General features: G+C 50.0%; 2 protein-coding genes across 10 annotated transcripts in view; both read left to right on the top strand.

Moving 5' to 3' along the window:
• Positions 1-25756, top strand: part of LOC123754253 (RNA-binding protein 24-B) — a 180043-nt gene that overhangs the window by 111623 nt on the left and 42664 nt on the right. For all 9 annotated transcript variants that reach the window (XM_045736469.2, XM_045736474.2, XM_045736468.2 and 6 more), the window contains exon 3: positions 1538-1589. In XM_045736469.2, coding sequence (XP_045592425.1) covers positions 1538-1589 — 52 coding nt within the window. The remainder of the gene's footprint in view (positions 1-1537; positions 1590-25756) is intronic.
• On the top strand, positions 9588-24336 carry LOC138365890 (uncharacterized; the record flags this gene model as incomplete). The annotated part of the gene is made up of 4 exons (XM_069326598.1): positions 9588-10178; positions 13056-13179; positions 23138-23272; positions 24326-24336. Coding segments are annotated over 4 exons (861 nt in total), but the record flags the coding sequence as incomplete, so codon positions are not given.

Genomic DNA, 25756 nt, shown 5'->3' with positions numbered 1-25756 from the left:
ACTTGAGAATGGTCCAGGACGGACCGAAACGTCGTCGTCCCTTCACCTTCTAGTGTGTGGTTTGGTCAACATATTTCAGCCACGTTATTGTGACTCCTCGTCTTCAATAGATCTCTCACCCTGTCCATGGAGGACATTAACAAAATGTATATATGCTGGTTAGCATTGTAAATGTCTGGCCACGTCTGCGGTAGAAAAAAATATCTTGGGTCATGGTATATACCCCGTCCACACGACTATGTCCTGGGGTCATATAATATACCGTACCCTGCCCTGGGGTCATATATCGTCCCTGGGGTCATATAATATACCGTACCCTGCCCTGGGGTCATATATCGTCCCTGGGGTCATATATCGTCCCTGGGGTCATATAATGTACCGTACCCTGCCCTGGGGTCATATATCGTCCCTGGGGTCATATATCGTCCCTGGGGTCATATAATATACCGTACCCTGCCCTGGGGTCATATATCGTCCCTGGGGTCATATAGTGTACCGTGTATTTAAATCAATTTAATTCAGCTGAGATAGGGTGGGGGGCTGTTAGCGAGGAGAGAGAGCAGCGAGTGCCAACTGCCGGGTGCCATTAAGAATGGGAGGGGGGGGGAAGGGGGGATATACGTGGCCCTCCAGCTCGTGTGGGGCCCCCACTCCACCGTGCCAAGCTGCTCCTGCCTCTGTCATTGTCGCTGCCTGTGTCGCTCGCTCACATTCTCTCTCTTATGATATCTCTCATCCTCTCTCCCTCTCTCTCTCTCTTTCTCGCGCGCGCATGTTATGAAGGCACACACATGTGTCGAGAAACATCTGCGACACATGTGTGACTCATCACACACCTGTGAAATATCAGCCATTACATAACCTCTGGCTATTTCTGCTCCTTGTAGATGGCCAGCCTGGTGTAGGCCAGCCCACGCAGGCCCGCGTACTCTGGCGCTGTATATATATATATTCTCTTGGCCATTACAAAGAATGTGGCTGTAGCAAACATACGGGTTGAGGGCCCGTGGCGAGCAACAGTCCAGTCGATCAGGTGACCATGAGAGACACCTGGCCTCAGGCCGGGCTTGGGGGAGTAGAATTCTTCTCAAGATTGACTGAGAAACTGCGCTTTATGTCTTGGCTCTGCTCTGTGTTGCTGCTGCTTCTGTTCACCTGCAACACAACACTTTGTTGTGTTGCAATTTTCACTCCTTTTGGGATAGATACATTGCAATGTTCATTGTATTTCAGGGATGTGGGCATGACAGCTTGCATTTTCAAGGATTGGCAAAGCTGCATTGTTGGTTTGGTGTAGTTCACAGATAGATCAGATACAAGATTACTGTATTTTAGGGGTGGGTGCATTGTATGGTATAAACCAACTGTATTGTCCTAACCATCAATATTGATGGGTTATTTTATATTAATATTATGATATTACAGCATTAATAACACAGCAACAATCAGGTTATATTATGAGAGTGACCAGGTATATATTATTACAGCAAGAGCCGAGTTATATTACAGTTCACTAATGGTAGTTTCTGTGTTGCAGGGATCCCACTGACAGGAGTCCGGTACCCGACCATGCTCCCAGGCCAGTATGGGTGAGTACTCCAATGTTATTGTTGATAGTGTCTGTAACCTGGGCCATTGACTGTACTCTGATTAACCCACATCTGGTACATGACACACACACACACACACACACACACACACACACACACACACACACGCAACATTTGTGTGTGTGTTTAAACTCGTCTGCTTTAATCCCTCGCGATTATTTAAGATGTTATCGTCTGCTTGCTTCTTATGATTAATTTATTGCTGTTGTGTTAAAATTTCCCGTCCTTGTGTTGTGTTATCATCATGACTTCATTCCTGGCCCCCAGTCACCTGTAGTGAACAACCACGGGGGAACAACACACAACCCTGGGGTACTATTACAGTGAACAACCACGGGGAACAACAACCCCGTGTGGTTGGAAGATCCGGACAACTTCTTTATGCGTGATATCCAAACACCTGTAAATATAACTGATATCAACACGACCGTGCCAAATTTTGAAAGAGAAATTGACAACATGCCCATGCTCTCAGCCCCGGGTCCAGATTCCTGGAATTCAATATTTATAATGATATGCAAGGTGTACAAGTAGCACAGGCACTCAGTATAGTGTGGAGGAAGAGCTTGGACACGGGGGAGATACCAGATGCGCTTCAAGCAGCAGACATTGCCCCTCTACACAAGGGAGGGAGCAAAGCATTGGCAAAGAATTTACAGACCAGTTGCATTAACGTCCACATAAAAAAAAAGCATTTGAGAGAGTGATCAGGAGTCAGATCACCAGTTTCATGGAGACCAATGACCTCCACAACCCAGCCCAACATGGATTTCGAGCGGGAAGATCATGCCTCTCACAGCTACTTGACCACTACGACAAAATCACTGAGGCATTTGAATAAAAACGGAATGCAGATATCGTATACACGTGCTCCGTAAAGGCATTCGATAAATGTGATTATGGAGTGATAGCATACAAAATGAGGTCATTGGGAATAACCGGTAAAGTAGGACGCTGGATGCTCAGTTTTCTGTCGATCAAAACACAAAGACTAATAGTCAACCATATAATATCGAGTCCAAGCGCAGTTAGACCTCGGTACCTCAAGGTACAGTCCGTGCACCACTGTTTTTCCTTATTCACATATCAGATATAGACAAAAATACAAGTTACAGCTTCGTATCATCCTTTGCAGATGACACAAAAATCAGCATGAAAATTATCTCGGCTGAAGACACTGAAAAACTTCAAGGCAGATATAAATAAAGTTTTCGACTGGGCAACAGAAAATAACATGATGTGTGACAGTGATAAATTCCAGGTACTCAGGTACGGTAAAAATGAGGACCTTAAACATAATACAGAGTACAAAACCCAATCAAATGTACCCATAGTAGGAAAGCAGCATGTCAAGGATTTGGGAATAATGAATGTCTGACGACCTAACGTTTAAGGAGCATAAACAAGCAAGTATTGCGTCAGCCAGAAAAATGATAGGATGGAATTACGAGAACTTTCAAATGTAGAGATCCCATCACAATGGTTGTACTCTTCAAGTCACTTGTGCTTGTCCCGTCTCGAGTACTGCTCAGTACTCACTTCCCCCTTCAGAGCAGGAGAGATTGCAGAAATAGTGGTAATACAGAGAACATATACGGCACGCATAGACGCGATAAAGCACCTAAATTATTGGGATCGTCTCTAAGCTCTCCAAATGTACTCACTAGAAAGAAGACGAGAGAGATATCAAATAATATACACATGGAAGATACTGGAGGGCCAAGTACCAAATCTACACAGTATAATAACAACGTACTGGAGTGAACGATATGGAAGAAAATGTAGAATAGAACCAGTGAAGAGCAGAGGTGCCATAGGCACAATCAGAGAACACTGTATAAACATCAGAAGTCCGCGGTTGTTCAACATCCTCCCAGCGAGCATAAGAAATATTGCCGGAACAACCGTGGACATCTTCAAGAGGAAACTAGATTTATTCCTCCAAGGAGTGCCGGACCAACCGGGCTGTGGTGGGTATGTGGGCCTGCGGGCCGCTCCAAGCAACAGCCTGGTGGACCAAACTCTCACAAGTCAAGCCTGGCCTCGGGCCGGGCTTGGGGAGTAGAAGAACTCCCAGAACACCATCAACCAGGTATCAACACACAACCCTGGGGTACTAATACAGTGAACAACCAAGGGATAACAACACATCCCTGGGGTACTAATACAGTGAACAACCACGGGATAACAACACACAACCCTGTGGTACTAATACAGTGAACAACCACGGGATAACAACACACAACCCTGTGGTAATAATACAGTGAACCACCAAGGGATAACAACACAACCCTGGGGTACTAATACAGTGAACAACCACGGGATAACAACACACAACCCTGTGGTACTAATACAGTGAACAACCACGGGATAACAACACACAACCCTGTGGTACTAATACAGTGAACAACCACGGGATAACAACACACAACCCTGTGGTACTAATACAATAGCCTCTCCCTAGATATTCAATCCACCTTGAACACTTACACATAATATTAATCAGAATAAATACTCTTGGCATCATTAACAACATTAAACTAACATTTTCAGAGGTCGTATGTAGTCATGCAGACACTGTTGCATGCCCTGGCTGCATTGTTGCCAACATCAAGTCAACATAACCTCTTCCGGGTACGATCAAATATAAATTAATTCGAGAAACGGACACCAGAGGGACAGTCACGCTGTCAGTTTTCCTAACATGCATCGTTTTACAAGCAAACAAACAGGTGGTTTAAGTTTCAGACCAATGTAATGAGGCGCTCTGCAATTATCACTCTCAAATAAAATGGCAGCAGACACAAATAGGAAAATGGATCGTGTGGCTCAATATCCTCCCTCACTGAGATTGGTAATAGCCTAATTATTGACTAATGTCAATAAGTTGTACAGAAACACATTTGTATCTACATAGAGGGATATAGCATAGAGGGAGAACACTATTACAAGTGATGCATGTAGGGTTTGGTGACAAAGTATTAATACTGAGGTATTGTCAGGCTACCACTGACAATACTGAGGTATTGTCAGGCTACCACTGACAATACTGAGGTATTGTCAGGCTACCACTGACAATACTGAGGTATTGTCAGGCTACCTGATCCACATAAATAACACTGCTACTAGTAACACTGGTAGCAAGGTTCAATATTCCTAATTGTCCTTCTTTCGTAGAAACTTCCAATTTATAACTTTATGGGTAAGTATTGATTTCTATTTATGACATGATGGCAATATGAACTTATATGAGTGGAGAGAAAGAGGAGAGCCTTTTGTTGCTCTATCATGTATCCCGGTACTGCAGTTATAATTATCTAAGTAAACGAGCTTTGGTATGGCCCAAGGAACGTATTATCCAGTGTTTCTATCTTTAAGGCGCCTTTAACACAACACTACGTCATATTAAGCATGGCGGCCGAGTAGATGTTTAGTGATAGTCATGGCGACGCGGCACTGAGCTTGGTGACCCAGCTGCACGCTCAAGAGTGGGTCTGGCATACGTTTATTAAAGCACCTTTGTCCAGGATCCTGAGGAGTTCCTGCGGGGCACCCTCGAGGCTGTCCTTGTATTTCCTGAGAATCTGGGCTTCAGTATTTAGTTCTATGTGAGGTCCATATGAGGGTCCTGTTGACGTGTCTCACTCCTCAGGTCCTATGTGAGGTCCACCACAAGGTCCTGTTGACGTGTCTCACTCCTCAGGTCCTGTGTGAGGTCCACCACAAGGTCCTGTTGACGTGTCTCACTCCTCAGGTCCTGTGTGAGGTCCACCACAAGGTCCTGTTGACGTGCTTAAATTGTTAATTTCGATATGATGTCCTCCATAAGGGTACTTTGTCCTGGGTTACTTCCCTCTCAGCTGATAAGATTGCTTTCTATCTTTTTGTGCCTCATCCTCATTACCTTGCATTTGGCAGGATGGAACTTTAGTAACCACTTATTGAATCTGTGCTGTCGATGTCACAGTCTAGCGGCTCTCCATACCATATCTGCACTCTGCAGATATGGTATACAGGGATTTTGCAAAGGCATCGGATAAATGTGACCATGGAGTGATAGCACACAAAATGAGGTCAGTGGGATTAACTGGTAAAGTAGGACGCTGGATACTCATTTTTCTGTAAAACAGAACACAGAGAGTAACAGTCAATCATATAAAATCGAGTCCAAGTTTAGTTAAAAGCTCTGTACCTCAGGGTACAGTCCTAGCACCACTGTTTTTCCTTATTCTCATATCAGATATAGACAAAAGTACAAGTCACAGCTTCGTATCATCCTTTGCAGATGAATAAAAAATCAGCATGAAAATTACCTCGGCTGAAGACATTGAAAAACTACAAGCTGATATTAATAAAGCTTTCGACTGGGCAGCAGACAATAGCATGATGTTTAAAAGTGATAAATTCCATGTACTCAGGTACGGTAAAAATAAGAACCTTAAACATAATACAGGGTACAAAACACAATCAAATCTGCCCATAGTAGGAAGGCAGCATGTCAAGGATTTGGGAACAATGATGTCTGACAACCTAACGTTTAGGGAGAAAACTGAATAGTTTTCTTTAAGGAGCGCCGGACCAACCGGGCTGTGATGGGTATGTGGGCCTGCGGGCCGCTCCAAGCAACAGCCTGGTGGACCAAACTCTCACAAGTCAAGCCTGGCCTCGGGCCGGGCTTGGGGAGTAGAAGAACTCCCAGAACCCCATCAACCAGGTATCTCCTCCTTAACACTCGTCTTCAACAGGTCATGCCTCGTCTACATGACAGGCCCTCAAGTGTGATGATGTCTTCTGCTCTCAGGAAAATATATATTTTAGTATGCCGTGCTCTCAAGAAAAGATATATTTTAGTGTCACCTGGTGTCATGAATGCCAAAGAGGTGTGTGACCGTCGAGAAGGCCTGGACAACACCAGTCCCGCAGCTGCTGACACCAACGTGTTGACCCAACTGGCGCCCAGAATAATGATCTAGTCTTGACAGTGTTCACCTTTATATCAACACTGAAATTATATTGGCCCGTTTATTCAATATCAAGAGGAACCCACACTACAGCTACAGCCCTGCATACAGTGCCTGTAACTGTAGCCTCTATCCCTTCCCTCCGGCGGAGGAGAGAATCGTAGACGAGAAATATAACCCATTACCTATACTTGCTCGTAATACCTTCCGCGCATACCTGGTTGATGGGGTTCTGGGAGTTCTTCTACTCCCCAAGCCCGGCCCGAGGCCAGGCTTGACTTGTGAGAGTTTGGTCCACCAGGCTGTTGCTTAGAGCGGCCCGCATGCGGCCGGTGGTTGAGCGAACAGAACACTGGGTGCGTGATCCTGTGGTCCCGGGTTCGATCCCGGGCGCCGGTGAGAAACAATGGGCAGAGTTTCTTCCACCCTGATGCCCCTGTTACCTAGCAGTAAATAGGTACCTGGGAGTTAGTGAGCTGTCACGAGCTGCTTCCTGGGGGTGGAGGCCTGGTCGAGGACCGGGCCACGGGAACACTAAAGCCCCGAAGTCATCTCAAGATAACCTCGATAAATCATTACCGAGCTTCCTTGGGGACAGGAAGCCTGTATGTGTATTAGGATTGTATCGAGGTCCCCCCCCCCCCCGGGTCGAACTACTGACCCTCCCCAGGATACCAACCTCACACCAACTGACTAAACTCCCGGGGTACCTATTTACTACTAGGTGAACAGAGGCATTAGATAAAAGGAAAAAGTGGCCAACCCTTTTTGTGTGCCGTCCGGGAACGAAGCCAACTGTGCTACGAGACCCACTGAAGAATATGAAGCTTAAACGCGCACTGTAACACCACCGTATCCTGACGTATGAAGGAGAAACCCCACAGGAGCCGTGGCGAGGGTTCGAACCTGCGCACCGGGTATTCCCAGACACAAGATATGATGATTGTTTCCTAATTGTTAACACAGACTGCAATACGGAAGAAAATACTCAATTCGCCTCTTTGGCGTAGACTCTTAAGGTGGTTAATGATGTATTAGAGCGGTGCGCCGCCCGTGGTGGTCCCTCGTGCTGACTGCTTCACCTGTTGTGGGAAGCAACAGGTGCTGGAGAGGGGGTCGAGCGTCACTGGCAGACAGGTGGTCTTATCTGCCACCTGTTGTATCCCGCCTGTTGTATCCCGCCTGTTGTATCCCGCCTGTTGCATCCCACCTGTTGTATCCCGTCTGTTGCATCCCACCTGTTGTATTTCATCTGTTGTATCCCATCTGTTGTATTTCATCTGTTGTATCCCATCTGTTGTATTTCATCTGTTGTATCCCATCTGTTGTATCCCACCTGTTGTATCCCACCTGTTGTATCTCAACTGTTGTATCCCACCTGTTGTATCCCGCCTGTTGTATTCTGCCTATTATACAATACACTCCAGGTCGTCTTTGAACATATCTAGCCAACCAGATCCATTATGGCCACCTGATAGTGGTGGTGGTGGTGGTGGTGGTGGTGTTGTTGTGGTAGTTTGGTGGTGGTGGTGCAGCTGGTGGTGGTGGTGGTGGTGGAGACAGTGGTGGTGCAGCTGGTGGTGGTGATGGTGGAGACAGTGGTGGTGGTGGTGGAGACAGTGTTGGTGGTGGTGGTGGTGGAGACAGTGGTGGTGGTGATGGTGGAGACAGTGGTGGTGGTGGTGGAGACCGTGGTGGTGCAGCTGGTGGTGGTGATGGTGGAGACAGTGGTGGTGTAACACGGGGAGGGTTTCTCGAATTATCTTTCCTTCTTTTCCCCCTCTACCCGTATTCTTACTTTTTATTCTCTACAAGGGACTCCAAAACTTTTACTAAAGCCGACTCCACGCCACGTGGTCCTAAGACGATTGACCGACTTAGGATTCTACAACCAGTATGACGTGACCTAGGCTTTGAGCAAAACCCTAGAGTCGCCTCCGCCGCCACCACCAGACCAGTAACACAGAGCAATGATCGAGGTCTGGATCGATCATGCTAATTAATCAACCTTGGGGCTTGATCCCCACTAGTAACCGATGACCTTGGAAACTTAGAGTGTGGAATTAATTACACGGGAATGATGAATTCCGACTCAATGTTAGAATCGGGGCCCAATCCAACTCTGCCTCGTGTGGACCACGTGACCAGGACAAGTTCACATAAACACATGGAAATAATAAAAATGCAAATTATTAACTAATTAATTTATTAAAAGAAAACTAAAACAAAATCTAAATATGTTCACTCCCTGTCACTTTAACACTCCCTACTTGACCTGAACGGCAATGAATTGACTATCCCTATAAGGACTCATAAAGCAACTTTACCTTTTTGTGACCAGCTCTAGATGTTGGGGGCTGGTCTTGGGAGAGAGGTAAGATGGTTGACCTCTCCCCGTTGATCTGGAGTCCACACTGATCTCTCCTCGTCTGGTCTTCCCCAGACTACAGCATTGTATTGTTCCGCATCGCTTACCAAGTTACTTAGCCAGGTTTAAGTTATAACAATTAACCTCTGTTGTACTTAATTGATCCAGACTGGTTGAATTATTTTACTGAAGTTAAATTACACAAGCATCTAACGGCAGAGCTGTTCCCGATCCCCAAAATGGTTATTTGAACTTTGAGAAATAGTGGACATGTCAACTCTGATGACCTATGACCGCCGGTCACTCGCGCCTTACAACTTAGATCTGATTCGTGACGTCACTGATGGTGACTTAACTCAATAATTAGAATACTCTTGATATTGTACCCAGTAATATTATACAATACAATTTTAATACAAAATGAATAAAGGCTAATTTCTCTAAATTACTGAATACTATAGAATGGTTCATTATACGAAGCTATGAACAAGGCGTCGATTATTTTCACCGCGAATTCCCTAGGGGTCAGGTCCCGGGTCACCACGCGGGCCCAGCTTCCCATTCTCTTTTGTCGATAAACCACTCTGGATAATTCTTACAACCAGCCTAGTTTGTTACAGTGGTGGTGGTGGAGACAGTGGTGGTGGTGGTGGTGGTGGTGGAGACAGTGGTGGTGCAGCTGGCGGTGGTGGTGGTGGAGACAGTGGTGGTGATGGTGCAGCTGGTGGTGGTGGTGGTGGAGACAGTGGTGGTGGTGGTGCAGCTGGTGGTGGTGGTGGTGGTGGAGACAGTGGTGGTGCAGCTGGTGGGGGTGGTGGTGGAGACAGCGGTGGTGCAGCTGGTGGTGGTGGAGACAGTGGTGATGGTGGTGGTGGAGACAGTGGTGGTGCAGCTGGTGGTGGTGGTGGTGGAGAGAGTGGTGGTGCAGCTGGTGGTGGTGGTGGTGGAGACAGTGGTGGTGCAGCTGGTGGTGGTGGTGGAGACAGTGATGGTGCAGCTGGTGGTGGTGGTGGAGACAGTGGTGAGGGTGGTGGTGGAGACAGTGGTGGTGGTGGTGGTGGTGGTGGTGGTGGAGACAGTGGTGGGGGTGGTGGTGGAGACAGTGGTGGTGACAGTGGTGGTGGTGGTGGTGGTGGTGGTGGTGGTGGAGACAGTGGTGGTGCAGCTGGTGGAGGGTCGTCACCGCTATACGAGGTCTCGCCAACACCTCTCCATAAACACGCCCACCAAGACGGCCAAGTAACACACCAACACACACACATAAACTCCCAGCCCTTACTAATGGCCTCCTCCATATATCTGGCAAGGTAAAACTGTGAGCCAGGAAGTATTTACTTATCTCAGCGACAGTCACCTCACCAACACCATCTCTGCTTGGCCGCGAGTGTCAAGCTCCGCGGCCAAGACAACCACTAACCATAAGAGGAGGTGGTAAGCCGAGATGTTCTCCTCCTTTGTTGCAACGAAGGAGGAGTCAATGTTGATAATATTGACTCCGCGAGACACCAACGAAATTATTAGATATTGTGGCCACTGGTCTGAGTGCAGTGGTCACTGGTCTTGAGCACAGTGGTTACTGGTCTTGAGCACAGTGGTCACTGGTCTTGGGCAGTGTGGCCACTGGTCTTGAGCACAGTGGTCACTGGTCTTGGGCAGTGTGGTCACTGGTCTTGAGCACAGTGGTCACTGGTCTTGGGCAGTGTGGTCACTGGTCTTGAGCACAGTGGTCACTGGTCTTGGGCAGTGTGGTCACTGGTCTTGAGCACAGTGGTCACTGGTCTTGGGCAGTGTGGTCACTGGTCTTGAGCACAGTGGTCACTGGTCTTGGGCAGTGTGGTCACTGGTCTTGAGTACAGTGGTCACTGGTCTTGACCACAGTGAGGTACTGAGCCCTCGACCACAACACTGTCCGCTGGTGCCCGGGGCCCAAGGCAGCAGTCTCCAGGTGACAAGAGTCACACTCTAGCAACTAATGGAGAAAAAGAAGAGTCCGCCGCCAGAGACACACACCGTATTGTTCCCTGTTAAACTACCAGCAAACACTGTGGTAACATCCCTACCAACACTGGACCTGTTATCCTCGCCCCCGCCTAATATCACGCCAAGAGGTATCACGGTATCAAGAGGTGTCCCGTCGTGAGTACTGCTCAGTACTCACTTCCCCCCTTCAGAGCAGGAGAGATTGCTGAAATAAAGGGGATACAGAGAACATATACGGCACGCATAGACGCGATAAAACACCTAAATTATTGGGATCGTCTCAAAGCCCTCCAAATGTACTCGCTAGAAAGAAGACGAGAGAGATATCAAATAATATACACCTGGAAGATACTGGAAGGCCAGGTCCCAAATATACACAGTAAAATAACAACGTACTGGAGTGAACGATATGGAAGAAAGTGCAGAATAGAACCAGTGAAGAGCAGAGGTGCCATAGGCACAATCAGAGAACACTGTATAAACATCAGAGGTCCGCGGTTGTTCAACATCCTCCCAGCAAGTATAAGAAATATTGGAGGCGGTGGTGGTGATGGTGATGCAGGAGGCGGTGTTGGTGATGGTGATGGTGGTGATGATGCAGGAGGCGGTGGTGGTGGGTGCGTCACCAGGGCGGGCGGATGGTCGTGCCAGCAGGAAGGTCAGGAGGATAAAGAAGGGGGTACCAGCGACCAGTCATCCTCCAGCCTCTCCAAGTCACGCTCTGGCACTCCTGAGTCACACTCCTGGGTGCTGGGGCTACGTCACGCCTCCTGGGGGTATACCTGCAGAGGGTTCTGAAAGTTCTTCTACTCCCCGAGCCCGGCCAGAGGCCAGGCTCGACTTGTGATAACCTGGTTCACCAGGCTGTTCCTTGGTGCAGCCCGCAGGCCCACATATCCACCACAGCCCGGTTGGTCCGGCACTTCTTGCAAGAATTTATCTAAGTGCTTCTTGAATACATCCACCTTTTAACAAATCCACAAGGGCCATGACGAGGATTCGAACCTGCGTCCGGGAGCTTCCCAGATGCTGCCTTAATCGACTGAGCTACGACATGGTAAAAGAGTTGAAACCGGAAGTTCTACTGAACTTACTGGATCCTGCAGCCTCTCCGAGACACAAACCAGGATTTTACACAACTCCCCCCATGCTCTCGAGCTATGTTAATAGGCCGTTCTCCCTCTTCGCCCTTACATCATTACACCCACAAATCACAATCACGTGATGCATCACGTTATTGGCCTATTGACATACGAGGACATACATCACGAGAACGGCCTATTCAAATACCTCGAGTGCAGGGGAGAGTTGTGTAAAACCCTGGTTTGTGCCTCGGAGAGGCTGCGGGATCCAGTAAGTTCAGTAGAACTTCCGGTTGCAATTCTTTTACCATGTCGTAGCTCAGTCGATTAAGGCAGCGTCTGGGATGCTCCCGGACGCAGGTTCGAATCCTCGTCAAGGCCATTGTGAATTTGTTCATTTGATGCATCACGTTATTGTGATTTCTGTGTGTACATCCACCTTTGTTCCAGCCATATTTCTAATGCTTGCGGGGAGGGTGTTGAACACCTGTGGACCTCTGATGTTCGGACAGTGTTCTCTGATTGTGCCTATGGCACCTCTACTCTTCACAGGTTCTATTTTGCATTTCCTTCTGTATATTTCGTTCCAGTATGTTGTTATTCTACTGTGCAAATTTGGGACCTGGTCTTCAAATATCTTCCATAAATATATTATTTAATATCTCTCTCGTCTGCTTTCCAGAGAGTACATTTTGTGAACATTGAAACGGTCCCAGTAATTCAGATGTTTTATAGTGTCTATGCGTGCCGTATATGTTCTCTGTACAACCCCTGTTTCAGCAATCTCTCCTGCTCTGAAGGGGAAAGTGAGTACTGAGCAGTACTCAAGACGGGACAACACAAGTGACTTGAAGAGTACAACCATTGTGACTGGATCCCTGGATTTGAAAGTTCTCATAATCCATCCTATCATTTTTCTGGCTGACGCAATATTTGCTTGGTTATGCTCCCTCAACGTTAGGTCGTCAGACATCATTATTCCCAAATCCTTTACATGCTGCTTTCCTACTATGGGCAGATTTGATTGTGTTTTATACCCTGTATTATGTTTAAGGTCCTCATTTTTGCCGTACCTGAGTACCTGGAATTTATGACTGTTAAACATCAAGTTATTTTCTACTGCCCAGTTGAAAACTTTATTAATATCTGCTTGCAGTTTTTCAATGTCTTCAGCAGAGGTAATTTTCATGCTGATTTTTGTGTCATCTGCAAAGGATGACACGAAGCTGTGACTTGTATTTTTTGTCTATATCTGATATGAGAATAAGGAACAGCAGTGGTGCAAGGACTGTACCTTGAGGTACAGAGCTTTTTACTGCGCTTGGACTCGATTTTATATGGTTGACTTTTACTCCTTGTGTTCTGTTCGACAGAAAACTGAGCATCCAGCGTCCTACTTTACCGGTTATTCCCAATGACCTCATTTTGTGTGCTATCTCGCCATGGTCACATTTATCGAATGCCTTTGCAAAGTCCGTGTATACCACATCTGCATTCTGTTTTTCTTCTAATGCCTCATTGATTTTATCGTAGTAGTCCAGTAACTGTGAGAGACATGATCTTCCCGCTCTAAATCCATGTTGGCCTGGGTTTTAGAGGTCATTGGTCTCCATGAAACTAGTGACCTGACTCCTAATCACTCTCTCAAATACTTATATTATGTGGGACGTTAGTGCAACTGGTCTATAATTCCTTGCTGTCTCCCTTGTGTAGAGGGGCTTTGTCTGCTGATTTAAGTGCATCTGGTACCTCCCCGTGTCCAAGCTCTCCCTCCACACTATACTGAGTGCCTGTGCTACCGGCACTACTGGCACTACTGGCACTCATAATCCACTTGGTGACTAGAGGCTGGGACTGTATCACGGCTCCTGGGTGATGACCGAAGGGCTGGGATTACACCATAGCACCACAGTCATAACTGGGGGCTGAGGCTACACCATGGTACCACAGTCATAACTGGGGGCTGAGGCTACACCATGGTACCACAAAGGTCCTACTGGTGCCTGTCTCTAAGAGGAAACTGGCACCACTGCCAGAAACGTCGCCAGTGGCGAAGAAAATAATACAAGTTTTCTAACCGGAAATCTCTCGAGTCAACAAACAAGGGAACATAACCTAGATTTTGATAATTTTTCATATATAAATTGATCTAAAGTTTGTGCTCATTATTCAGAGTTTTTTGGCGACAAGGAACCTTGTTAATATACTGTTGTGGTATGTGAGGGAGTGGAGGAGGGGTGGTGGTGGTGGTGGTGGTGGTGTGTGGGTGGTGGTGGTGGTTGTGTGGTGGAGGTGTGGGGTTGGTGGTGGTGGTGGTGTGGGGGTGGTGGTGGTGTGGGGGTGGTGGTAGTGTGGGGGTTGTGGTGGTGTGGGGGTGGTGGTGGTGTGGGGGTGGTGGTGGTGTGGGGGTGGTGGTGGTGGTGGTGGTGGTTGTGTGGGGGTGGTGGCCTTGAGAGGGTGCCAAGGAGGACATCTAGTGCCTCACCCCCCCACCCACTACTCACTACCAGCACGTCTTCCTCTGCTCTACCTTCAGTGCTCATCAAGGCTGCCACCATAAAAAACGCCTTCACCAATTCCAACGCACAATTAAAAGGATTTTCATGTTATTTTCACAACTATAAAATAATTATATCCGGTTAAATGTTCAGATTCTGTTAGGAATTATTTGTGTCAAGTTCGAGGGTGAAGCATTTCCAGAGGGGCGATTCGAACATGGGACGAGACCGAAGCACTGTTCGTAAGAATATTCGAACGACACCCGTTTTGAGTCAGCCCAAGTTCTCATAAAACAATGACCAAATCGTCGTTAATCCGGCCGTCAAACGTCCCGTGTGTATAAGTGTAGAACACGTCCCGTGTGACTCACCCGTGTTGACGTGGTGAGTCGTCTACAGCAGTGGCAGGTCTCCTCTTGACGTGCCCCACCTCTTTAGTTACGGTGGGTGTGGGTACCCACCTGCCTACTTACCCACCTGCCCACTTACCCACCTACCCACCTACCCACTTACCCACCTACCCACCTGCCCATTTACCCACCTACCCACCTACCCACCTACCCACTTACCCACCTACCCACCTGCCCACTTACCCACCTACCCACCTGCCCACCTACCCACCTGCCCACCTGCCCACCTACCCACCTACCCACTTACCCACCTACCCACCTGCCCACCTACCCACCTGCCCACCTACCCACCTACCCACCTGCCCACTTACCCACCTGCCCACCTACCCACCTACCTACTTACCCACCTACCCACTTACCCACCTACCCACCTACCCACCTACCCCCCTACCCACCTACCCACTTACCCACCTACCCACCTACCCACCTACCCACTTACCCACCTACCCACTTACCCACCTACCCACCTACCCACCTACCCACTTACCCACCTACCCACCTACCCACCTACCCCCCTACCCACCTACCCACCTACCCACTTACCCACCTACCCACCTACCCACCTACCCACTTACCCACCTACCCACCTACCCACTTACCCACCTACCCACCTACCCACTTACTCACCTACCCACCTACCCACTTACCCACCTACCCACCTACCCACTTACCCACCTACCCACTTACTCACCAACCCACCTACCCACCTACCCCCCTACCCACCTATCCACCTACCCACTTACCCACCTACCCACCTACCCCCCTACCCACCTACCCACCTACCCACTTACCCACCTACCCACTTACCCACCTACCCACCTACCCACTTACCCACCTACCCACCTACCCACTTACCCACCTACCCACCTACCCACCTACCCCCCTACCCACCTTCCCACCTACCCACTTACCCACCTACCCACCTACCCACCTACCCACCTACCCACTTACCCACCTACCCACCTACCCACTTACCCACCTACCCCCCTACCCACCTACCCACCTACCCACTTACCCACCTACCCACCTACCCACTTACCCACCTACCCACCTACCCACCTACCCACTTACCCACCTACCCACCTACCCCCCTACCCCCCTACCCACCTACCCACCTACCCACCTACCCACTTACCCACCTACCCACCTACCCACTTACCCACCTACCCACCTACCCACTTACCCACCTACCCACCTACCCACTTACTCACCTACCCACCTACCCACTTACCCACCTACCCACCTACCCACTTACCCACCTACCCACCTACCCACTTACCCACCTACCCACTTACTCACCTACCCACCTACCCACCTACCCCCCTACCCACCTATCCACCTACCCACTTACCCACCTACCCACCTACCCCCCTACCCACCTACCCACTTACCCACCTACCCACTTACCCACCTACCCACCTACCCACTTACCCACCTACCCACCTACCCACTTACCCACCTACCCACCTACCCCCCTACCCCCCTACCCACCTACCCACCTACCCCCCTACCCACCTACCCACCTACCCCCCTACCCACCTACCCACCTACCCCCCTACCCCCCTACCCACCTACCCACTTACCCACCTACCCACCTGCCCACTTACCCACCTACCCACCTACCCACCTACCCCCCTACCCACCTACCCACCTACCCACCTACCCCCCTACCCACCTACCCACCTACCCCCCTACCCACCTACCCACCTACCCACCTGCCCACTTACCCACCTACCCACCTACCCACCTACCCACCTACCCACCTGCCCACCTACCCACTTACCCACCTACCCACCTACCCACCTGCCCACCTACCCACTTACCCACCTACCCACCTGCGCCAGACTTTCTGGGTAAAATTCTTGTGTTTTTGTAACTTTTGTTTTGCTTTAATATGGGCAAACTAATTTCCTTTTAAACTTTAAACAGTTTTAATTAGACAAAAACCCCAACTTGCCTCCAACCCAGGTGGGTTGCTTGTAAGAAATAAACCTGTTTTTTTGTTTGTTGTTTACCAACCCTGATAAACCAACTCCATCCTCAACCCACGTGATTGATATACAAATAATTGCCAACAAGATCAGTATACCTAACCTGACTATATACAACAGTTTGAAATACATGAACGTTTATTTTTAAGTGAGATATCCGGCGGTGCCCGAGTCTCTCCGGGCACTACAAGTCTGTCTTTGTGTTTGTATCTCTGTGAGTCTCTCTAACACACACACAAACACACACATCCTCCAGTATGCATTATGGAATGCATTAGGCAGTGATGTGGTGGAGGCTGACTCCATACACAGTTTCAAATGTAGATATGATAGAGCCCAATAGGCTCAGGAATCTGTACACCTGTTGATTGACAGTTGAGAGGCGGGACCAAAGAGCTGAAGCTCAACCCCCGCAAACACAACTAGGTGATTACAACTAGGTGAGTACAAACACACACCCACACACAAAGAGCCAGAGCTTTGACCAAAGAGCCAGAGCTCAACCCCCGCAAGCACAATTAGGTGAGTACACACACACACACACACACACACACACACACACACACACACACACACACACACACACACACACACACACACACACACACACACACACACGCTGTGTGTGTGTGTGTGTGTGTTAGAACTTTCAAATCCAGGGATCCCATCACAATGGTTGTACTCTTCAAGTCACTTGTGTTGTCCCGTCTTGAGTACTGCTCAGTACTCACTTCCCCCTTCAGAGCAGGAGAGATTGCTGAAATAGAGGGAATACAGAGAACATATACGGCACGCATAGACGAGATAAAGCACCTAAATTATTGGGATCGACTCAAAGCTCTCCAAATGTACTCACTAGAAAGAAGACGAGAGAGATATCAAATAATATACACCTGGAAGATACTGGAGGGTCAGGTACCAAATCTACACAGTAAAATAACAACATACTGGAGTGAACGATATGGAAGAAAATGCAGAATAGAACCAATGAAGAGCAGAGGTGCCATAGGCACAATCAGAGAACACTGTATAAATATCAGAGGTCCGCGGTTGTTCAACATCCTCCCAGCGACTATAAGAAATATTGCCGGAACAACCGTGAACATCTTCAAGAGAAAAGTAGGTAGTTTTCTTCAAGAAGTGCCGGACCAACCAGGCTGTGGTGGGTATGTGGGCCTGCTGGCCTCTCCAAGCAACAGGCAAGGTGGACCAAACTCTCACAAGTCAAGCCTGGCCTCGGGTGATGGGGTTGGCCTTTGGTGGTGGGTGCTGAGGGTAGGCCTTTGGTGGTGGGTGCTGGGGGTAGGCCTTTGGTGGTGGGTGCTGCGGGTAGGCCTTTGGTGGTGGGTGCTGGGAGTAGGCCTTTGGTGGTGGGTGCTGGGGGTAGGCCTTTGGTGGTGGGTGCTGCGGGTAGGCCTTTGGTGGTGGGTGCTGGGGGTAGGCCTTTGGTGGTGGGTGCTGGGGGTAGGCCTTTGGTGGTGGGTGCTGCGGGTAGGCCTTTGGTGGTGGGTGCTGGGGGTAGGCCTTTGGTGGTGGGTGCTGCGGGTAGGCCTTTGGTGGTGGGTGCTGCGGGTAGGCCTTTGGTGGTGGGTGCTGGGGGTAGGCCTTTGGTGGTGGGTGCTGGGGGTAGGCCTTTGGTGGTGGGTGCTGGGGGTAGGCCTTTGGTGGTGGGTGCTGGGGTGGGCTTGTTCAGCATAAAATATGTTTGAATGTTTGAAATGGGACGTATGTTTAGTCCGGTTTAAGCGAGTCCGGTCCCCCTCGCTCCCGGAGTCCGGTCCCCCTCGCTCCCGGAGTCCGGTCCCCCTCGCTTCTGGTCCACTTCGAGTCCGGCTCATTATTTACTGTAAAATTTGGTGTTAATATAATTTTGGGGTCACCTGGGGTGGTGGTAGACAGCTGGGGGTCACCTGGGGTGGTGGTAGACAGCTGGGGGTCACCTGGGGTGGTGGTAGACAGCTGGGGGTCACCTGGGGTGGTGGTAGTCAGCTGGGGGTCACCTGGGGTGGTGGTAGTCAGCTGGGGGTCACCTGGGGTGGTGGTAGACAGCTGGGGGTCACCTGGGGTGGTGGTAGTCAGCTGGGGGTCACCTGGGGTGGTGGTAGACAGCTGGGGGTCACCTGGGGTGGTGGTAGTCAGCTGGGGGTCACCTGGGGTGGTGGTAGACAGCTGGGGGTCACCTGGGGTGGTGGTAGACAGCTGGGGGGCACCTGGGGTGGTGGTAGTCAGCTGGGGGTCACCTGGGGTGGTGGTAGTCAGCTGGGGGTCACCTGGGGTGGTGGTAGACAGCTGGGGGTCACCTGGGGTGGTGGTAGTCAGCTGGGGGTCACCTGGGGTGGCGGTAGACAGCTGGGGGTCACCTGGGGTGGTGGTAGTCAGCTGGGGGTCACCTGGGGTGGTGGTAGTCAGCTGGGGGTCACCTGGGGTGGTGGTAGTCAGCTGGGGGTCACCTGGGGTGGTGGTAGTCAGCTGGGGGTCACCTGGGGTGGTGGTAGTCAGCTGGGGGTCACCTGGGGTGGTGGTAGACAGCTGGGGGTCACCTGGGGTGGTGGTAGTCAGCTGGGGGTCACCTGGGGTGGTGGTAGACAGCTGGGGGTCACCTGGGGTGGTGGTAGTCAGCTGGGGGTCACCTGGGGTGGTGGTAGACAGCTGGGGGTCACCTGGGGTAGTGGTAGTCAGCTGGGGGTCACCTGGGGTGGTGGTAGACAGCTGGGGGTCACCTGGGGTGGTGGTAGACAGCTGGGGGTCACCTGGGGTGGTGGTAGACAGCTGGGGGTCACCTGGGGTGGTGGTAGACAGCTGGGGGTCACCTGGGGTGGTGGTAGACAGCTGGGGGTCACCTGGGGTGGTGGTAGTCAGCTGGGGGTCACCTGGGGTGGTGGTAGTCAGCTGGGGGTCACCTGGGGTGGTGGTAGTCAGCTGGGGGTCACCTGGGGTGGTGGTAGTCAGCTGGGGGTCACCTGGGGTGGTGGTAGTCAGCTGGGGGTCACCTGGGGTGGTGGTAGTCAGCTGGGGGTCACCTGGGGTGGTGGTAGACAGCTGGGGGTCACCTGGGGTGGTGGTAGACAGCTGGGGGTCACCTGGGGTGGTGGTAGACAGCTGGGGGTCACCTGGGGTGGTGGTAGACAGCTGGGGGTCACCTGGGGTGGTGGTAGACAGCTGGGGGTCACCTGGGGTGGTGGTAGACAGCTGGGGGTCACCTGGGGTGGTGGTAGACAGCTGGGGGTCACCTGGGGTGGTGGTAGACAGCTGGGGGTCACCTGGGGTGGTGGTAGACAGCTGGGGGTCACCTGGGGTGGTGGTAGACAGCTGGGGGTCACCTGGGGTGGTGGTAGTCAGCTGGGGGTCACCTGGGGTGGTGGTAGACAGCTGGGGGTCACCTGGGGTGGTGGTAGTCAGCTGGGGGTCACCTGGGGTGGTGGTAGTCAGCTGGGGGTCACCTGGGGTGGTGGTAGTCAGCTGGGGGTCACCTGGGGTGGTGGTAGACAGCTGGGGGTCACCAGAGAGCACGGTGACTGAAATACAAACAAATGTATGTGTTCCCCCTGTAGTCCCTATAAGCCATGAGGGCACACGCAGGTGAGTACCCACACTATTGACGTAGACCATTTGGTCTACGTCAATAGAGACGTACGTAGACCATTTGGTCTACGTCAATAGAGACGTACGTAGACCATTTGGTGGTCTACTTCACTGCTCGCGCGCCTATATATCACTGCTATTGTTCCCTCGACATCACCAAATGTCTCCTATACCGAAATTGTCCCATTGACTCCACACACACTGCAAGCGTTCCCTGTGGCCGAGTTGGACTCTGTCTTTATCATGGAAAGTTAGTGGATGAACTGGTTTGCAACCCCCTGCTGTAGTGTGCTTATATCTCATGAACATTTTAAATCAGCTTCTCGAGAACCATACGACCTATTGACACGAACCTGGCTACACAGGCTGGCCTAATAACACACTTTTAATTTCAGAAAAGTTTAGGTCACAGACTCTCGGGTCATGGTCCCGGGGATGACCCACACCACACATGCCCTGCAACTTCAAACTCAACTATTATATTTTATATATTTATATATACAAGAGTTCTAACATTCTTGTAGAGGCACTAGCACGCGTAGCGTTCCGGGCAGGTCCTTCGGGTCCTTAATCCTATGTTCGCTGGAATACGACTCGCCAAACCGTTTACCAACCAGGTACCCATTTTACTGTTGGGTAAACAGAGGCTACAGTTAAAGACTTGTGCCCAGTAAATCCTCCTCGACCAGGACACGAACCCAGGACAAAGCGTTCGCGAAACGCCAGGCGAGTGTCTTACCACCACACCACTGGGAGAGGTGCCAGGGAGGTGGTTCACGGTGCCAGGGAGGTGGTTCACGGTGCCAGGGAGGTGGTTCATGGTGCCAGGGAGGTGGTTCATGGTGCCAGGGAGGTGGTTCATGGTGCCAGGGTGGTGGTTCACGGTGCCAGGGAGGTGGTTCACGGTGCCAGGGTGGTGGTTCACGGTGCCAGGGAGATGGTTCACGGTGCCAGGGAGGTGGTTCACGGTGCCAGGGAGGTGGTTCACGGTGCCAGGGAGGTGGTTCACGGTGCCAGGGAGGTGGTTCATGGTGCCAGGGAGGTGGTTCACGGTGCCACGGAGGTGGTTCACGGTGCCAGGGAGGTGGTTCATGGTGCCAGGGAGGTGGTTCACGGTGCCACGGAGGTGGTTCACGGTGCCAGGGAGGTGGTTCATGGTGCCAGGGAGGTGGTTCACGGTGCCAGGGAGGTGGTTCACGGTGCCACGGAGGTGGTTCACGGTGCCAGGGAGATGGTTCACGGTGCCAGGGAGGTGTGTGTGTGTGTGTGTGTGTGTGTGTGTGTGTGTGTGTGTGTGTGTGTGTGTGTGTGTGTGTGTGTGTGTGTGTGTGTGTGTGTGTGTGTGTGTGTGTGTGTGTGTGTGTGTGTATGTGTGAGTGTATGTGTGTGTGTGTGTGGTGTTCACCTAGGGTGCCAGCCCCAGGTGTGGCACTCTACTGACCCCTAACCTGCGACCCGCGGCACTTGGCGTGATGCCTCTTAAATTAACAATAGCATAAACACGGTGGTCGTTGGCGTGCAGTAATGGAGGTGCCGGAGCGTGCGGGGGGAGGGCCGCCCCCCGCGCCCTGATCACAAGGGAGACGCGCCCCCGCCCGCAAACCTCCCAACGTGAACATTAATTGACCGTTAAAGAAACTAGCTGTCTGATTGCTCGCCTCCTGCCGTCTCATTGGCCACTCATACTCGTCGCGCGCTCTGATTGGCGGACTCATCCCTGACTCAGATCAATCTCTTGCGCTCATTGGTGGGTAGCGGGTGTCTTAATACCTGCACTGACTCGTGTTCCACTTGGAATATATTGTGTCTGCATCATTGATGATGGTGGACGTGGATGGTGATAGGGGCATGGTGGTGGACGAGGATGGTGATAGGGGCATGGTGGTGGACGAGGATGGTGATAGGGGCATGGTGGTGGACGTGGAGGGTGATAGGGGCATGGTGGGGGACGAGGATGGTGATAGGGGCATGGTGGGGGACGTGGAGGGTGATAGGGGCATGGTGGTGGACGTGGAGGGTGATAGGGGCATGGTGGTGGACGTGGATGGTGATAGGGGCATGGTGGGGGACGTGGAGGGTGATAGGGGCATGGTGGGGGACGTGGATGGTGATAGGGGCATGGTGGGGGACGTGGAGGGTGATAGGGGCATGGTGGGGGACGTGGATGGTGATAGGGGCATGGTGGGGGACGTGGATGGTGATAGGGGCATGGTGGTGGACGTGGATGGTGATAGGGGCATGGTGGGGGACGTGGATGGTGATAGGGGCATGGTGGGGGACGTGGATGGTGATAGGGGCATGGTGGGGGACGTGGATGGTGATAGGGGCATGGTGGGGGACGTGGATGGTGATAGGGGCATGGTGGTGACTACGGTGTTTACCTGGGCTCTACCTGAGCACCGTTGCCAGAGTTGTTCAACTCCTGCACCCCGTCCACAGGCCACAGTGTTCTGTTGATAACATTTAACTTGAGCGGTAAGGCTGTTGGTGGCAGCCGTCTGCATGCTCTCATATATGCCTGACTAATGCCACTTAAGTCATGTAAACTAGCCTCTAGTTTACCTGTAGTCGATTTCTAGAGTTCTATAGAGTTTCTAACAGTCCTCCAGTCCTCGCCTTGGGTTATGCTGTTCTGTTGAGAACTTGTTCCTTCAGGTGGCCGCGTACCACGGCCCGCAGGCCCACACTACTACAGCCTGGCTGATCCAACACTTCCTGTAGGAACTTGTACAGTTGTCTCTTCAGAACATGTTATGCCGCCCGCGGCCTTCCTGTGGGCGGCTGCTGATGGTCAGTCACGCCCTCAAGTCCTCTCACTTTTACAAAATTTCGCTGCTTGGTTAAAGTTTCTGATAGTACATCACTCCTGAGTGATGTACATCACTCCTGAGTGATGTACATCACTCCTGAGTGTAGTACATCACTCCTGAGTGATGTACATCACTCCTGAGTGATGTACATCACTCCTGAGTGTAGTACATCACTCCTGAGTGATGTACATCACTCCTGAGTGTAGTACATCACTCCTGAGTGATGTACATCACTCCTGAGTGTAGTACATCACTCCTGAGTGATGTACATCACTCCTGAGTGATGTACATCACTCCTGAGTGTAGTACATCACTCCTGAGTGTAGTACATCACTCCTGAGTGAAGTACATCACTCCTGAGTGTAGTACATCACTCCTGAGTGAAGTACATCACTCCTGAGTGTAGTACATCACTCCTGAGTGAAGTACATCACTCCTGAGTGTAGTACATCACTCCTGAGTGTAGTACATCACTTCTGAGTGTAGTACATCACTTCTGAGTGTAGTACATCACTTCTGAGTGTAGTACATCACTCCTGAGTGTAGTACATCACTCCTGAGTGTAGTACATCATTCCTGAGTGAAGTACATCACTCCTGAGTGAAGTAATTACACATTTCCTAAACACTTGACTGGGATCGTTATTTCGAAAGTATTTAATGTGACCAAATTCTCTCACATAGTGATGGCAGGTGTGGGAATAATTTAGTTTGCACAGTTTACATTTGGTGAACTCTACCTGAGCAGGTGAGACACACGCCCAGAGATACCCATAGCCGGGTCTAAGGGGGCAGTAGATAGAGCGTAGTAGATATAGAGGTAGATAGGGGGGCAGGTATATAGGTTGGCCCCCGGGCCGGGCTCGGGGAGTAGAAGAACTATAGAAACAGTCTTCAGGTACGCTCCAGGTACATGGACTCTCTTACCTACCATCATTAGTCATTTTAATTTCCTGTAGAAATTTGTCCAATCCCAAATCTACGACCAGATTGTGTTGTATTTGTGTCTAGCTTCAGACACTATTGTGTTACAGTCGTGTCTTGAACGAGTTAAGAACAATTAACTACTGGTGATGGTTACCTTGAGGTTACCTTGAGGTGCTTCCGGGGCTTAGTGTCCCCGCGGCCCGGTCGTCGACCAGGCCTCCTGGTTGCTGGACTGATCAACCAGGCTGTTAGACGCAGCTGCTCGCAGCCTGACGTATGAGTCACATCATAACAGTGATAATCACTGTTATTGCCTCTAATTTGGAGACGTGTATATACACTTTGAGTGCAAGAAGCATGGTGTATACGTTGTTTATACGTTGTTAATACGTTGTTAATACGTTGTCTATATGTTGTTAATACGTTGTTAATACGTTGTTTATACGTTGTTTATACGTTGTTAATACGTTGTTTATACGTTGTTTATACGTTGTTAATACGTTGTTAATACGTTGTCTATACGTTGTCTATACATTGTTAATACGTTGTTTATACGTTGTTTATACGTTGTTAATACGTTGTTTATACGTTGTTTATACGTTGTTAATACGTTGTTAATACGTTGTTTATACGTTGTTAATACGTTGTTTATACGTTGTTTATACGTTGTTTATACGTTGTTTATACGTTGTTTATACGTTGTTTATACGTTGTTTATACGTTTAGCAGTTGTTTATACATTTAGCAGTTGTTTATACGTTTAGCAGTTGTTTATACACACTTACAATATGAGTAATAACATGTTATCTCAACACCTGCAGCTGCGCCGGTGGGGTGGTTCAGGGTACCATCAGTTCCTCATCCTCCTCATCCTACCTCATCATCCTCATCCTCCCTCATCCTTCTCATCCTACCTCATCATCCTCATCCTCCCTCATCCTTCTCATCCTACCTCATCATCCTCATCCTCCCTCATCCTTCTCATCCTCCCTCATCCTTCTCATCCTCCTCATCCTCCCTCACATCCTTGACATCACATTGATGAAGAGTTTGTTTAGGTAATCAATCATCAGTGTGTTTACTGGTTCACTGAAAACGGAACCGTAGTGTAGCCTCAGTGTTTAATCTATTTATTTTTTGTTATAGATATCGTGCATATATACATAGATAACGTGCATATACACATAGATAATGCGCACATATACATAGCTAACTTGCTGATATACATCGAGGGCGTTCGTATATACATATATGGATACTCTCATGTCTAGAGACAATTATACTCATGACAAATCAATACCAGGAGGCCATTGAACAGCTGGAGAGTGTGTGAACATTTGTTCATGAACTCAACAAGCTCAGCAACCTTGTTCACTCGTGTTCACCAGTCCCTAAACCTGCCACTCCGTTTACAAGGCAACTGTTGTGTCTGACAGGAAGCATACAACCCCACACAACCCTCCTAACCTATCGAGACTTACTCCGGATTCGACCAATCCGTTCACAAGACGACGTTCTTCTACAAATTAGAACACCAT

Source organism: Procambarus clarkii, chromosome 18 (assembly GCF_040958095.1).
Source record: "Procambarus clarkii isolate CNS0578487 chromosome 18, FALCON_Pclarkii_2.0, whole genome shotgun sequence".
NCBI classification, from domain to species: domain Eukaryota; kingdom Metazoa; phylum Arthropoda; class Malacostraca; order Decapoda; family Cambaridae; genus Procambarus; species Procambarus clarkii.
Note: the sequence above shows the minus strand (reverse complement) of the source record. Positions and strands in the feature narration are given on the sequence as shown.